Source organism: Vigna angularis, chromosome 9 (assembly GCF_016808095.1).
Source record: "Vigna angularis cultivar LongXiaoDou No.4 chromosome 9, ASM1680809v1, whole genome shotgun sequence".
In the NCBI taxonomy this organism is placed as follows: domain Eukaryota; kingdom Viridiplantae; phylum Streptophyta; class Magnoliopsida; order Fabales; family Fabaceae; genus Vigna; species Vigna angularis.
In genome coordinates, this window is record NC_068978.1 from 7,962,396 (window position 1) to 7,976,954 (window position 14,559).

The window sequence follows — 14,559 nt, forward strand, 5'->3', positions numbered from 1 at the left end:
CCACTTTATATTATTGAGGTGTAACAAATCATATGATAGTTAAATACTATGAAAAATTGAAATGTTACAATATTAATAATAATAATAATAATAATAATAATAATAATAATATTTATTATTATAAATATAATAATATTATTAATATTACTAATAATAATAACAATTATAATATAATATGTTTGGCATTTTGTAAATAATATTAGTGGCATTTTGTGAATAAAAAAGGTAGTTGGGTTTTTTTAGTGATATTTACATATATCTAGAAAAGTAATAATGGTATTTTGATAAGTTAAGTAATAGTTGGGTGCAAAATAATTAAATAGCTAAAAAGAATGTTAGATGTCGCATTTTTTAGTAGGGGTAGATTAGGGATTTCAGTAGTAGCATTTTTCACAATAAGAAAAGGTAGTAAAAGTTTTTTTTAGTGGCATTTTCGTATATCTAAAAAAGTAGTAAGAGTATTTTGATTGTTCGACTAGTAATTAGGTGTAAAATGAATAAATAACCAAAATAACGTATAAGTGTCAAATTTTTAAGTAAATTGGGAATTTCGATAGTACTTAATTTATATACATCTCATTAACTAAAAGTGCACAAAGAAAGTAAACACCAATTTCATGGTCCATGCCAAGGTAAAATATATTTGAAAACCTGATCAGAGTCTTGAAATGGAGATACTGATACACTTGAAGCATCAATTTGTAGGCAAGACTTGTATTCATTGAGCAGAAACTTTTAAATACAAAATTTTGACAGGATTAAAGAATAAACTACATGGAACAAGTAACAAAAAGCTCAAACAAAAGAAAAGAATACTGAAACCTTTGTATAACATTAAACTTAGTCCATCCAAATCACAACTCTGGAATTGAGCGACTATCTTTTTTCTTCAATTTTGACTTCCTTCGCTCATCTCTTGACCCAATCTTCTCACCTCCATCCCTTCCTTCGGATTTCTTGCGCTCTTTACTATGTTTAGATTTTTTCTTTCTTTCACTACCATCTTCAGTGTGCTCTTTGTTTCTGGAAGATTTTTTTCTTTTCAAAGGCAACTCCTCAACTTCCTCACTAAGTATTTCTGTCTGAGTTTTTCCCTTGCTAGGAAGCGAAGAATCCACTCCTGAGGATGTATTTGTTACAAAAAATTAGATCAACTAGAAGTAAGGGACCACAATCACTGAAGTGGTCATGGTAAAATATATATAAACGTTAAGAAACGGCAAGGTTCACAACTCAGGACAAGGAAAACTAATCCAGATACATCAGGCATTAAAGAAAATTACAACACTTTTGGTGACATTTTTGGGAAGGAATGACATCCAACAGTCAATATAAAACACTGTATATTTACTAATTCGAAATTTAAGAAGCATTACCATTTTAAGCATATTTCATATGCTACAGTAAGGGAGTTTTTAGACAGTGTCACTGTCTCTAATATTCAACAACAAATCCATTTCCTTCCCTATGACTAAATTATACAGGACTCTCATATCAAGTTGATAATTTTACTATCTCCCGAGAATACTAATATCTGTATCCCCCTAACAATTGTTTATTTCAGATCCAATTCTTTTGCTGTTTATCAAACTAATGCTAAGGTGTGACACTAGTGAGTGGACTGCTCCAGGAACAAAGAACCAGTGACACTCAACTCCAATGACTTTCTTCTAAGTTCCTTTCAATGAAGATCTTCTACCACTATATTGAAAAAGAAGAGACATACTAACCTTTAATATCAAATTTGGAGTCAAAAAGAACGTGCATAACATGTTGCTTCAGGAAAACCTGCAACCGGTAAGAAATTATATAAATGACTGTGACTACATGAATAAAGAATTACTTTAAAAAACAACAGACTTACAGATACCTACAACTATAATCAGAAAATAAGTACAAACAATTCTAACAACCATTGAGGATCTTAGTTTAAAGCGCAGACAGGTTTCCATGTCAGCCACAAAAAAACTGGGTTTCTTCACAATATGACATCTTTTTCCCTAGTCCTCACAACCCTTAAAAGAAATGAATAGGTGAAAAGAAATATAAAACAGTCCTCTTATTAGAAAATATATGTTTAATCTTAAAACAGGTTAATGGCCTTTAGTTTATAGACTTCATAACAAGATCATGTTATATTCCAATAAATAGTTTAGAAATTCAAATGGACACATCAATAAATCTATTTTAGTTTCCAGACCTACACATCCAAATAACAAGAACTATATAGCATGGTGCCATGGACAAAGAAATAGAGTATAAAACCTACAGCAGAAAGAAGCTGTCTTGTCTTTGTATCCCAAAGGCGTAAATAGCAGTCCAGTCCTGAAATGAAAGATCATGAAACTGAATTGATAACCGAAACTTAATATATTTTTGTCAGACCAAGAAACAATGAATCATTTTTCATCCAGAGAAAAGGTGATCCAGCAGCTATTAAAAGGTATTTAAGATATAAATTTGTTCCCCGAAACTAAAACAACTTTAGAAACAAGTAAACAAATTTTAGGGATCCAAATCTTGCAACAGAGAAGCTTCACCATAATTAAAAGAAAATGCAATATTAAGGAAAAATACAGAGGAGCGCTCACCACACGAAGCTATAATAGGTAGCTCAGGGTGTCTGACTATGGATTTGATGCTTCCAGAGCATTTTCCAGAAAAACCTCCCAGCATTTTTCCTGCAATATAATTATTTGTTAAAAACAATTAAAATAACACTCATTAAAAAAGAGTCAACAAAAAAGACAACAGCAATAACAATCATTCCTACGCTAAGTAATTAAGGTCAGTTCCATGCAATAAAACATGTCTGTAGATAAAATATTGACCTCTAAATCCTTACTAATTATTTAACCTGTAGATTTTCACAGTCTCCTATAGCCTCTAGCAATTAGGCTAGCCTCCATCAAATCTAATCTCCTTGACAAGGCTTATTATACAGGATTTTACACAAATGCCCAAATTACCAAGGCAAGTTTCTGCCACTTCTCTACAATAGGTGCTATCCAAGACAACAGAAGCAAAATAAAACAAAGTTTGTACCAAACTGAAGCTAAGTTAATGCAGTCGCACCATTTGACGACCAGGAGTCTATATAGTAGTTGCAATGTGAATAGATTACCCACTAGGCCATATGAAGCAATCACATTTTGGGGGACCACTTCTCTTGGAACATGTAACAGAAACCTAATTAAAGAAGAAACAATCACCAGCATAGAGGTTGCACGAGGCATAAAAATGACACTTCACAAGCCTAAACCGAATCCCAAAAATATAAGCACTGGTCATGATATAGATACCTCATTATCTTATGCTTAACCTAAACTAAAATTTCACTGAATTTTGTCCTCAATAAAGGTAAATACAAGCATGAAGCAATGTTGCCCTTTGTTTTACGGACTAAAATAGGAAATGTTAAAGCAATGAATTAACTGCCCGATATTTGGAAATCACAAATTTCATGTTCATATCAATTGCTATAAAAGTGTATAACTCCGCTATTTGAAGTGCTTGGTGCATTTCTTAAGAAATAAGGTCCAATCATTGTTGGCAACACATAACTAATGTACAACATTGTCCAAAAGAAAAAAGTATTTTATATAAAGAATAAACAAGACGTTGATCAAGTAAATAGTGCCCAAAATATATGACAAGTTTTCCATTTTGGGATACCTGTGCGTATGTCAAAAGAAGCCATATCACCAGATCCATTCCCTACATAGACTGAATGGCCATCTATATCCTCGGCCAATGCTTTGATTGGTGTCTCACGAAAATCAAAAGAGAGAACAGGCCTCCTCTGAGCAGATATGTCATAAAGGCGGACCTATTCAAAAGACCAACGTTGCAAATAAAGAATGATGAGAAAACTTATACTGAGTCTGTTGGAGGAAAAAACAACAGAAACTAAGAATTTATCCCTTTCTGAATTGAAAAAGGTTATGAAAAAGGAAAAGTTGCAGTTAAATATAGTATCTAGCACAATTTTTTCAAGGATATCAAAGAAGATTACTCCATGCATTATTAGATCATTATACATGGAAAATAAAATTTCTTCATTTATTTTAGAATTTGAGACAAATCCACTAATTAGATTATTACCTGATGGCTGTTGGTGCCAGCAACAAATTTTCGATGGTCATCTTTCATAAGAAATGCGGCAGATGTGAACCAAGTAGGTGTAAATATACCAAGGTTATCCTTAGGTGGCTGCATAAGTTAAAAAAAATTGTAAATTAAGCACTGAAAATACTGCGCACCAGTATAAGATAAACTGGAGAAAGGTAAGCTAATAATTAATAACAAAGATGAAAAGAAGGGCTGAAGTAATGACTCACAGGTTTGGAGTTCCAGATCTTAGTGAGGTTGTTAATATCCCAAATGTTAAGTTCGACACCTTTCCTACAGACAAAGTACTTATTCATTATTTTTCAGCTCAAAATATGAGGAGATAACACTTCTGTTTTGGCGACAATTTGTTTAGATTCTCAAGGATTATGTTAACAGGTACGCATTTTCATGTTATATAATTAATGCTTCTGCAGTAAGGTTGAGTATTTCTTTAAGGTTTTCACTTTGAGCCTTCCACAATAAAAGGTGCTATTGAAGATTCGTTGGCTTCCTCAAACTCGTAAAAATTCAATTCCATACAAATTTAGGTAACTGGATGCTCGCCGTCCTTAATGCCACTTGAAATTAGCATCCCAAACAAGGAAAGGTGAAGAGGTCATATCTTTCAGACCCAAGTTTATGCAAGGCCCATCCATAGATTGCATTAAGCAAAAGTAAGTAGGAGGGATAACAACAAAATCAAAAGGCAATGATTATTTGATTTTACTATTTGATTGAGTCAAACATCATCTATTATGAAGAATTTGCTCAGAATTTATTACATGAAGTAGGTTTGCCCATAAGCTGCAGATTTATTCTGGGTCTGTGCCAGTGTAGAAGAGGATTTTTTTTTGAAAAAGAAATTTCTTTGAAAACATTTATTTCAGGGGAATACCTTTGACTGATCTTCAAAAAAGAACAATTTGTTATTTAAATACCCTTTCATCTTTTTAGTTCCCATTTGTTACCATGCCTAGTGACTTGTCTTGTATTTTGTTCATCACTTTTATATTTCACAAAAAGGTTTCATTATCAAAAGTCGAATTCAAACTGTTTAATACTCATTTGTATTCAACCGAACTTTTAAGTTTATTTGCCACACTTACGAAAAATAAACTCACCCTCCAAATAAAGCAAAGTTCTCGTGTCTGTCCACCTTGCAACACAAGATGTTACCACCAGAGCATACATTCCATGTTTTTGGAGAGTCAGTACAGGAAGATTCTGTAGAAGAATCAGCAAGTTCAATGGACCTTATGCTAGCATTTCCTTTGGTTGTGCATGTAAGTAGAGTACAATACCTAAACAATCACCACATCCAAATGATTTAGGAAGTACATAAACACAAAATCAAGTTGCTGATAGCCCATGGACATGATAACACATACATAAGGGCATAATGCAAGAAACTAATGCATTTTAAACATGAAAGAACAAGTGCATGTACATTGAAACTAAAGATTTACTTATACTTATGGAAATAAAAATAGATACAGGTTAAGAAAGTGACAAAATCTGAATTGGATCCCCTCCTCCAACTCTGTCAAGTATCCAGGGTAAGAATTAAGTTTCCCAAGGAATTGTAATGCCTGAAATCCAAACCCAAAACAAATTGATCAACTAACCAATGCCTTCAGTGTTAAGGTAGATCCCCATTACTTTGTTAGATAAATAGTTAGGCAATTTTCCATTAAAGAAACAAGTCATGTTGCCTAAGAGGGGAAATCTCAGCCATTTGAGAGAACCTTGAAGCCTTTAGGAGCTGGAGAAGCAGACCTTCAAAGTTATGCAGGTTAACCGTAGTATACATAGGACAATTTCTTATTTTCTTCAAATATAAGATACTAAGTTCCTATCACATTCTCTTGTTCTGTTTATAGCAACCTAACCAATTAACTCAACAGTTGTACCACCAAAGGCTATACCCTTTGTTAAAACACTAAGACATTTTATTCATATATGAAAAGTGTAAGTTACAAGGTTATGGTATTCTATATATATATATATATATAGAATACCATGACAGAACACAATTACACAATATAACCCACTTCTCAAGTTGGGTACACACACAAACAACATCAAACAACAACATAAACATAATACATTTTAACACTCCCCCTCAAGCTGGAGCATATAAATCATATGCACCAAGCTTGGAACATATAAACTGAATCCTAGGCCCTCTTAAAGACTTAGTAAAAATATCTGCAAATTGTTCATTAGAATTGACAAATTCTGTAATGAGATCCTTGGACAATAACTTCTCTCTGATGAAATGACAATCAATTTCTATATGTTTTGTTCTCTCATGGAACACTGGATTGGAGGCAATGTGAAGAGCTGCTTGGTTATCACAATACAACTTCATAGGCTTGTTTTCACAGAATTTTAATTCTTGAAGGAGTTGTTTGATCCATATAAGTTCACATGTAGCTATGGCCATAGATCGGTATTCAGCTTCTGCACTAGATCGAGCAACAACACTTTGTTTCTTGCTTTTCCATGATACAAGGTTCCCTCCAAGGAGTACACAATATCCTGTAGTAGATCTTCGATCATTCGGACAACCAGCCCAATCTGCATCACAATATCCTTCTAACTCAGTACTTCCCTTGTTCTCATACAATAGTCCATGACCTGGATTCCCTTTTACATATCTAAGGATGCGGACCACGGCATTCCAATGATCAATATGAGGATTTTGCATAAATTGGCTCACAACTCCCACTGGATAAGAAAGATCAGGTCTTGTTATGGTGAGATATATCAGTTTTCCAACCAACCTTCTGTATCTTTCTGGATCTGAGAAAGGTTCACCATGGTCTTTCATTAACTTTTTATTTGAGTCCATAGGACTATCAATGGGCTTGCAATCTGTCAGACCTGTTTCCTCCAAAATATCCAGGGCATATTTTCTTTGTGAAATGATGACTCCTTCTTTTGATTGTGCCACTTCAATACCAAGGAAATATTTCAACCGACCTAAGTCTTTAGTTTGAAAGTGGTTGAACAAATGATCCTTTAATTGAGCAATTCTTGCAACATCATTTCCTGTGATTACAATATCATCAACATAAACCATTAGATAAACACATTTATCAGGAGTAGAATGCCCATAAAACACTGAATGATCTGCTTCACATCGTTTTAATCCGAATTGTTGCACAACATGGCTAAATTTACCAAACCAAGCTCGAGGTGATTGTTTCAAACCGTAGAGTGAACGACGTAATTTACAAACTAACTTAGACTCCCCCTGAGCAACACAACTAAATCCAGGAGGTTGCTCCATGTATATCTCCTCTTCCAGATCACCATGAAGAAAGGCATTTTTAATATCCAACTGGTGAAGTGGCCATTGTCTAATGGCAGCCATGGCAAGAAATAGACGAACACTACTGATTTTGGCCACCGGAGAAAAAGTATCACAATAGTCGAGACCATAAACCTGAGTATATCCCTTTGCGACTAGACGAGCTTTAAGACGATCAATGGCACCAGTAGGACCAACTTTAATAGCATATACCCATCTGCATCCCACGGGTTTCTTATCAGGAGGAAGAGGTACAAGGTCCCAAGTGCCACTTTTGTCAAGTGCCTGCATTTCATCAATCATGGCTTGTCGCCATCCAGGGTGATCAAGTGCCTCACGAACATTATTAGGAACTTTGATGTTAGAAAGGGAGGAAACAAAGGAGAAATATGTAGGAGACAGACGATGGTAACTTAAAAAATTATAAACAGGATAAGGATTTCGAGTAGATCGAATACCTTTTCGAAGAGCAATAGGCCAAGCTTGATTTGAGTCAAGAGAGGACGAAGAGGATGAAGGATCCATGGTCTGAGAATCTGATGGAGAAGGAGCTGAGTCTCGAGGATCTTCAGGCACGGAGGAAGGTGGTTCAACAATATCTTGTGCATTCTGAGTTTGAGCTGAAGATGGAGAAGCGGGAATGACCAAGGGATCACATAATGGTATAGGAAGCATCTCTTCAACAGATGAAGGATACTCCTTGGAAGACAAGAAGAAGGGTGTATCCTCAAAAAAGGTGACATCAGAAGACATATAATACCTTCTTGTGGAGGGAGAATAACATCTATATCCTTTCTGAATGCGAGAATATCCCAAAAAGACACATTTAATAGACTTGGGAGAAAGTTTATCAAGACCAGGAGAAACATTATGGACAAAACATGTACACCCAAATACACGTGGGGGAATATGATATAGGGCGTCATTTGGAAAAATAACAGAATAAGGAACTTTATTCTCAAGAGAGGAAGACGGCATCCTATTGATTTGAAAACAGGCAGTGAGGATTGCATCCCCCCAATGATGAACAGGAACATTAGTATTTAACATCAGAGAACGTGCTGTTTCAATAAGATGTCTATTCTTTCTCTCAGCTATGCCATTTTGTTGTGGAGTGTGAGGACATGTTGACTGATGTAAAATTCCTTTGGAAGATAAAAATGAAGAAAATGCAGCAGAAAAATATTCCTTAGCATTATCACTTCTGAGAATTTTAATTGTCTTTCCAAATTGATTTTGAATTTCATTAACAAAGGACATAAAAATGGCTAAAAGTTCAGATCTCTCTTTCATAAGATAAACCCACGTACATCGAGAAAATTCATCAATGAAGGTTACAAAATAGTTAAAACCAAAGGAAGTAACCCGACTCGGTCCCCAAATATCAGAGTGAATGGTAGAAAAAATAGACTTACATCGTGTCTCAGATTTCTTTGGATAAGAAGATCTAACATGTTTTCCTAACTGACAAGACTCACAATCTAAGACAGGAATGTGTTTAAGACTTGGAACCATCAACTTCAGCTTAGACAAATTTGGGTGACCCAAACGATCATGTAAAATTTTAGGAGATGAAGTTGAAATGCAAGAAACAAGAGAGGTAGGTTTTAGGAAATACAATCCTCCTGACTCATATCCTTCTCCAATTCGACGACCCGTACCATGTTCCTGTATGACAAAGGAAGTAGCAGTAAATGTTATAGAACAATTTAATGAACGTGTCAATTGACTCACGGACATTAAGTTATAAGGACAATGAGGAATATACAAAACAGAATTTAAGTTCAGTGAGGGAGATAAAGACACTTTGCCGATTCCTTGAGATGTCAATTTGGATCCATTGGCAATAGTAACTAACTGAGGAACTTTTTGAGAGGTAATGGAGGAAAACAAACGAGTGTTACCAGACAAATGATTTGAGGCACCTGAATCAAGAATCCATGAATCTTGACATTCCGCAGATTGTGAGATACGTGCACTTGACATACTTGGCACTAAAGGAAACTGACAATGGCCAGTGGATTTCTCAAACTTGTATCTCAAAAATTCTTGATACTCTTCATTTGAACATTGCACATACCCACTTCGACTACTATGGCATCCTCCATTAGCTCTGTTCCTTGAAGTGGCAGATAAGGAGAAATTAGTTTTAGTAGACGATGTCATTCTAGATTTGTGAAAATGGTATTGTATTGAATGAAATGGTTCTCTTATGACTATGGGAAATCAGAATCCCTCTTCAACCATACTAAGAAATGAAGCTCTCCAATGTGAAATTTAAGAGAGAAAACCCTAGGTGCAAACAACAACTACCAAACCAGCGAAGCAAGGGGCCAAAACACGCTGAGGAAGCTACGAAAAACTGTCTGCAATGGCACAGTGTCGACCCAGTACAGAGAAGGCTGCGCGTGAGGAACACGCGCCGGAGAGTCGCCGGAAACAGGCGGCGCGTGAGGACCACGCGCCGGGAACTTGCTGGAGATAGGTGGCGCGTGGCGGCGCGTGAAGAGGAGTCTGCTCTTGACTCCGACGATGTTGGTCGTCGCTCGAGAAGACGGTCCAGATCCGCTGGTCACCGGTCAAAACCGTGACGGTGGCCGGACGGTGGCCGGCGTAGATCGGAGAGAAGCTGCGCGTGGAGGAGCGTGTGGAGGTTTCTGAGGAAGCGGCCACCAGGGTTGGGTCGCGCTTCACTAGGCGAACCTAACCCTCAACTTTGCCTGACAAACGGCGGCGGCGGACGGCGGCGGACGGCGGCGGCGGCGACGGTGATAGCATCGGCGGCGGCGGAAACTGGCGGCGACAGCAGTGGCACACTGGGTCTGGCTCTGATACCATGTTAAAACACTAAGACATTTTATTCATATATGAAAAGTGTAAGTTACAAGGTTATGGTATTCTATACATATATATATATAGAATACCATGACAGAACACAATTACACAATATAACCCACTTCTCAAGTTGGGTACACACACAAACAACATCAAACAACAACATAAACATAATACATTTTAACACCCTTAACTAACAAGGTCTGACTAACAGGGGCAGGCCAGTTGATTCCTAGGTTCTATCCTTAATTTTCCTAGAGTAAACATTTCCATTTGGAAATAAGAAAGCTAAAAATGCTTAAACTACAAGTATTTTTTCTGATAATCTAGTCATGCAATCATCCAAAAGTACAGAAACTATATTAATGAATGAATAAACATCATGTCAATCCTCCCTCCTGCTATAAAGGATTCATAAAGCATTTGTCAAGGTGCAAAACAAAAATACAAGAACTTTTCAAAGTTCATTTATATGATTGGCCTTCACACTAGTCTCCTCCCCCTCCCCTCTCCTTTCTCTCCTTGTAAGCCTTGAGCATTAGTACTATTCCAAAACTCATAATAAAAAGATTAATATCCCTAATATTCTAACAGCTATTGGATTATATGTGAAATCTAAATCCACAGAAATCTAAAAAATTACAGAAGTCTAACATATGCCCTGTTATATATACCCAATCACATCTGATACTGCAAAAACAATTCAATTCTTCATACAGGAATAGCACTTTTGCCATTGTCCATCAAGACTTCAACAAAATTGAGCAAAGAAGTTGATATGTACATTACGGACAAGAATAAAAGACAAATTCAAACAAACTTTCAAACAGCAAGTATTTATATACCTGGAATCTAATTCTGTGTTTTGTTTTTCAAATAAATGCAAACCAACAATGTTATTCTCTTCGGAGCTAACATCTAGACCACTCGCATCCGAAATTGTGGTCTGAATGTCTCCATTCACAGGGCTCAAAACTTCAATCTGTAGAATGAATATAAAGAGCTAAGCACTAAATGTTTAATAACTAACATTTAAAATAAAAAAACTTTTTTCCAGAACAAACAATAGAAGTATAGACCTTGAAACAACTTACCTCATTGTTTTTCCTTGCTACAGCTAACAACTGCAATACAAGAAATGATAGGGTGAAAAATGAGATTTGTATTTTTCGGTTTCATTTCTTTAATTTAAAAGGTAATCTCCTCCCAAACAGATAGAAGACCACAATACTTTTACATGGTAATTGGGTAGTGAATGTGGGGCAGTTGAGTGCAAAAAAAAAAAGCAAAGATAAATGTTATAAAAATGAGAATGCCTGAAGCAGGTGAATTGGCAGTTGACACTCCAAAAACAAAATTAGGAATGAATGTAAATGGAAGTTCAAGCAGCACCTATTAAGGAGAAGATGACAACTAACCTAAACTTATTTGGTGATTGGAAGAAGTATAGTAGACTCCTAGAGAAGGGTGGATCAGGTGGAAAATAGATAGATTTACCGGACTAAGGAATGTCTAAAATGTTACAAGAAACAACTAAAAAAGACCTTGTTCTAAATGATTTTACTTTACACTTAGTTTTAGTAGAATTGAATGTCATGAAATGGTCAATCTAATCAAAACCCAATATAATACCATAGGTAAACTTTAAGCCTAACTCAATCTCACCAAACCTGCTTCTAAGGTGAAATTTGCATTCTCTTACATACCATAATTTGGTCAGTTCTCTAATTGACAAGGGATCTCCAACACACTCCCTCATGCTGATAATTGATCATCTCAAAGTGCAAAAATAGATATTTGTGGGTAGTCCAATAGTGGTCCAATAGTTGGTGACATGATGGGACCAATAATCTTTGCTAGGTTAGACTCTAATACCCTTCTAGAAAATGGATTTTTAAGTTAAACTCAACCTCTCAAAACTGGTTTGTAAGGTAGCTTTAGCATCCCCTTATATATGATAATTTGGTCATATCTCTAGTCAATGTGGAATCACCAACATAATGAATACGGTTTGAATGATATTGTATTAGCTAACGTGAAATTCATGCATTGCATGTTAAATGAGTTCATGAAACACCTGTTACAAAACAATTAGTCATCACAGGAATTAGTATTTCAGGATTATGAAGTCACACCCATTAAAACTTTTCTAAGAAATAATCCTCAATTAGAGAGAGAATGTTGTTCTGCAAAACACATGTACTACATAACACATTATCAATAAGGTGATTTACTCCTATCTCACTCACTTTCTCTATTTCACCCTATCTCCCTCTCTCTCTATTGCACCCCAACTCCCACTAAATTCAACAGTCAACGAGTGCATGAATCTTAGTTTAAATTTCCCAATTTTTCATCTAGATTAGAAGACACGACATAAACACAAATAAGTACTCAAACAATAAACATGCTCAGAACAGAAAAAAGAAAAAGAAAACATTTTCTCAATGCATACAGGTTGAGAGTTGCGATCAATCATTGAAACAGCCATCACACATTTGGATGATTCAGGGTCGCCCCATCTCTCTACCACCTGGGGAACTCCCCGTTGCTTATCAGGGACCTCCAAAACTAAAAACACAAGCCAAACCAAAAAAGATAAGAAAAAGAAAGTGGCACAATTAGAAAAGGGCATTTGAAAAAGGCAACACCTTTGATGAGACCAATTGAGTCAAATGTCAAAGCGCGTAGAGGAGGGCAACCGGAACACTCCAGAGTGGTTGTCCGAGGCATCTTTCACAGTCAAGTAATGTAGAGACGAAAAGGGCAACGTTGAAGGCAGCTTAAGCTTAGTTAGATAAAAACAATGCCTGAAGATCCTACTGAAAGACAGATTGAGTATCAATTACAATTACGTGAATATCCATTCAACATGAACGATACAAAGTCTTGGGTTCATGCTTTGGAAAGTACGAACTCTCCCAACAAAAACACACTCAAAAGTATCTTCCGAAACCTAGCAAACCCTCTATTTCATAAACTAAACATCAAAAACAAAACCAATGTTCAATTAACCTTAATGAATAAATACAGTAGATGTAATAGAAACACGCAGTTTAGCTAAAGAACAGTTAGACAAACCATACATGACAAATGATAAGAAAAAAGGATAAATATTTCATTATACAAAAAACAGTTATACTTACGTTGCAATAACAGAGAGAAGTGCCCAAGTAATAACGAAGAAAACATAAAAAATCATATATATACTTACGTTTAAGAAGGTTGAAAGCAACCGCAAGATTGAGAAGGAGAAATAGAGAGAAATAGAAGAAAGAGAATAGAAAGTGGGCGCAGGGTTTATTTAGGGTAGAAGGAGGGAGATGACACAGCACGACACATACCAGGCTCGAGGACAAAAACTGTTATATGAATAAACACCATTAATCTTTTATTGTTTTGTTTATATATAATTGGCCCATTTATCTTTTACAATTTTATTTTATTTTTTAAATTTCATTCAACTAATTTTTTTATCTTAAAAGAATGATGAATTTATATTATATATACTAACATATACACAAGTATGCGTATATGTACTTTTTAAATATTTATAAATTATTTATGTTTTAAAAGTATTAATTAAAATATAAAATTGAAAAAATAAAATGTATATATAATTATAGATAAAATAAATTTTAAATATATTGAAATAAATGTAATGTAAGTAATATTATGTAAATAACTTTTTTTTATTATGAGTAATTATTTAAATTTGAAAAAATATTTATGATAAAATAATAAATAAATAAGTAATTATTTCAATTAAAAAAATGTAGTTATTGATAAAACTTGAAAATATTTTTTATTATAAATAATCATTTAAATTTAAAAAATAAATTAAGAAGGTAAAATTAAAAACAAAACACCAAATATGTATCGTTTTTTTATATATAGTTATAGATTATAAATTCAAATGTTTCATAAAATTCGTGATTTTAGTTTCTAAATTTTTTCGTTAAAGTTTTCGTTTTTAAGTCTTAATTCTTTTATACTTGAATATTTTTTACCCATATGATAAATGATTTAAAACATTAAAGGAATACAATTATTAAAAAAAAATAAGAATCCAAACATGTGTATCTCCCCTATATATATTCTTTCTGTGTATATAGTTATAGATTATAAATTCAAATATTCCATGAAATTCGTAATTTTAGTTTCTAAATTTTTCATTTAAAGTTTTAGTTTTTAAGTCTTAATTTTTTATACTTTAATATTTTTTACCCATATGATAAATAATTTAAAACATTAAAGGAATACAATTGTTAAAAAAAATAATTCAAATTATAGAT

The 14,559-nt window shown here is 34.5% G+C and overlaps 1 protein-coding gene across 3 annotated transcripts; it reads right to left on the reverse strand.

Annotated features, from left to right (window-relative positions):
• Positions 1 to 604: 604 nt before the first annotated feature.
• On the reverse strand, positions 605 to 13,635 carry LOC108321593 (uncharacterized). Of its 3 annotated transcripts, XM_017553393.2 has the most exons (13): positions 13,479 to 13,635; positions 12,916 to 13,086; positions 12,720 to 12,835; positions 11,359 to 11,388; positions 11,110 to 11,246; positions 5,235 to 5,414; positions 4,341 to 4,404; positions 4,105 to 4,212; positions 3,676 to 3,829; positions 2,592 to 2,681; positions 2,270 to 2,325; positions 1,731 to 1,788; positions 605 to 1,120 (listed from the first exon to the last, which is right to left on the reverse strand). In XM_017553393.2, exons 2-13 carry the CDS (start codon positions 12,995 to 12,997, stop codon positions 855 to 857), a joined length of 1,341 nt encoding a protein of 446 aa, XP_017408882.1. In that variant the 5' UTR covers positions 12,998 to 13,086; positions 13,479 to 13,635; the 3' UTR covers positions 605 to 854. The 3 variants fall into 3 exon arrangements, 2 of the variants coding, with proteins under 2 accessions (XP_017408882.1, XP_017408884.1); XM_017553395.2 differs by lacking the exon at positions 605 to 1,120 and having other exon boundaries at positions 1,726 to 1,788; XR_008245227.1 differs by lacking the exons at positions 605 to 1,120; positions 1,731 to 1,788; positions 2,270 to 2,325; ... (7 more) ...; positions 12,916 to 13,086; positions 13,479 to 13,635 and adding an exon at positions 5,608 to 9,622 and having other exon boundaries at positions 5,286 to 5,414.
• Between the last annotated feature and the right edge of the window lie 924 nt (positions 13,636 to 14,559).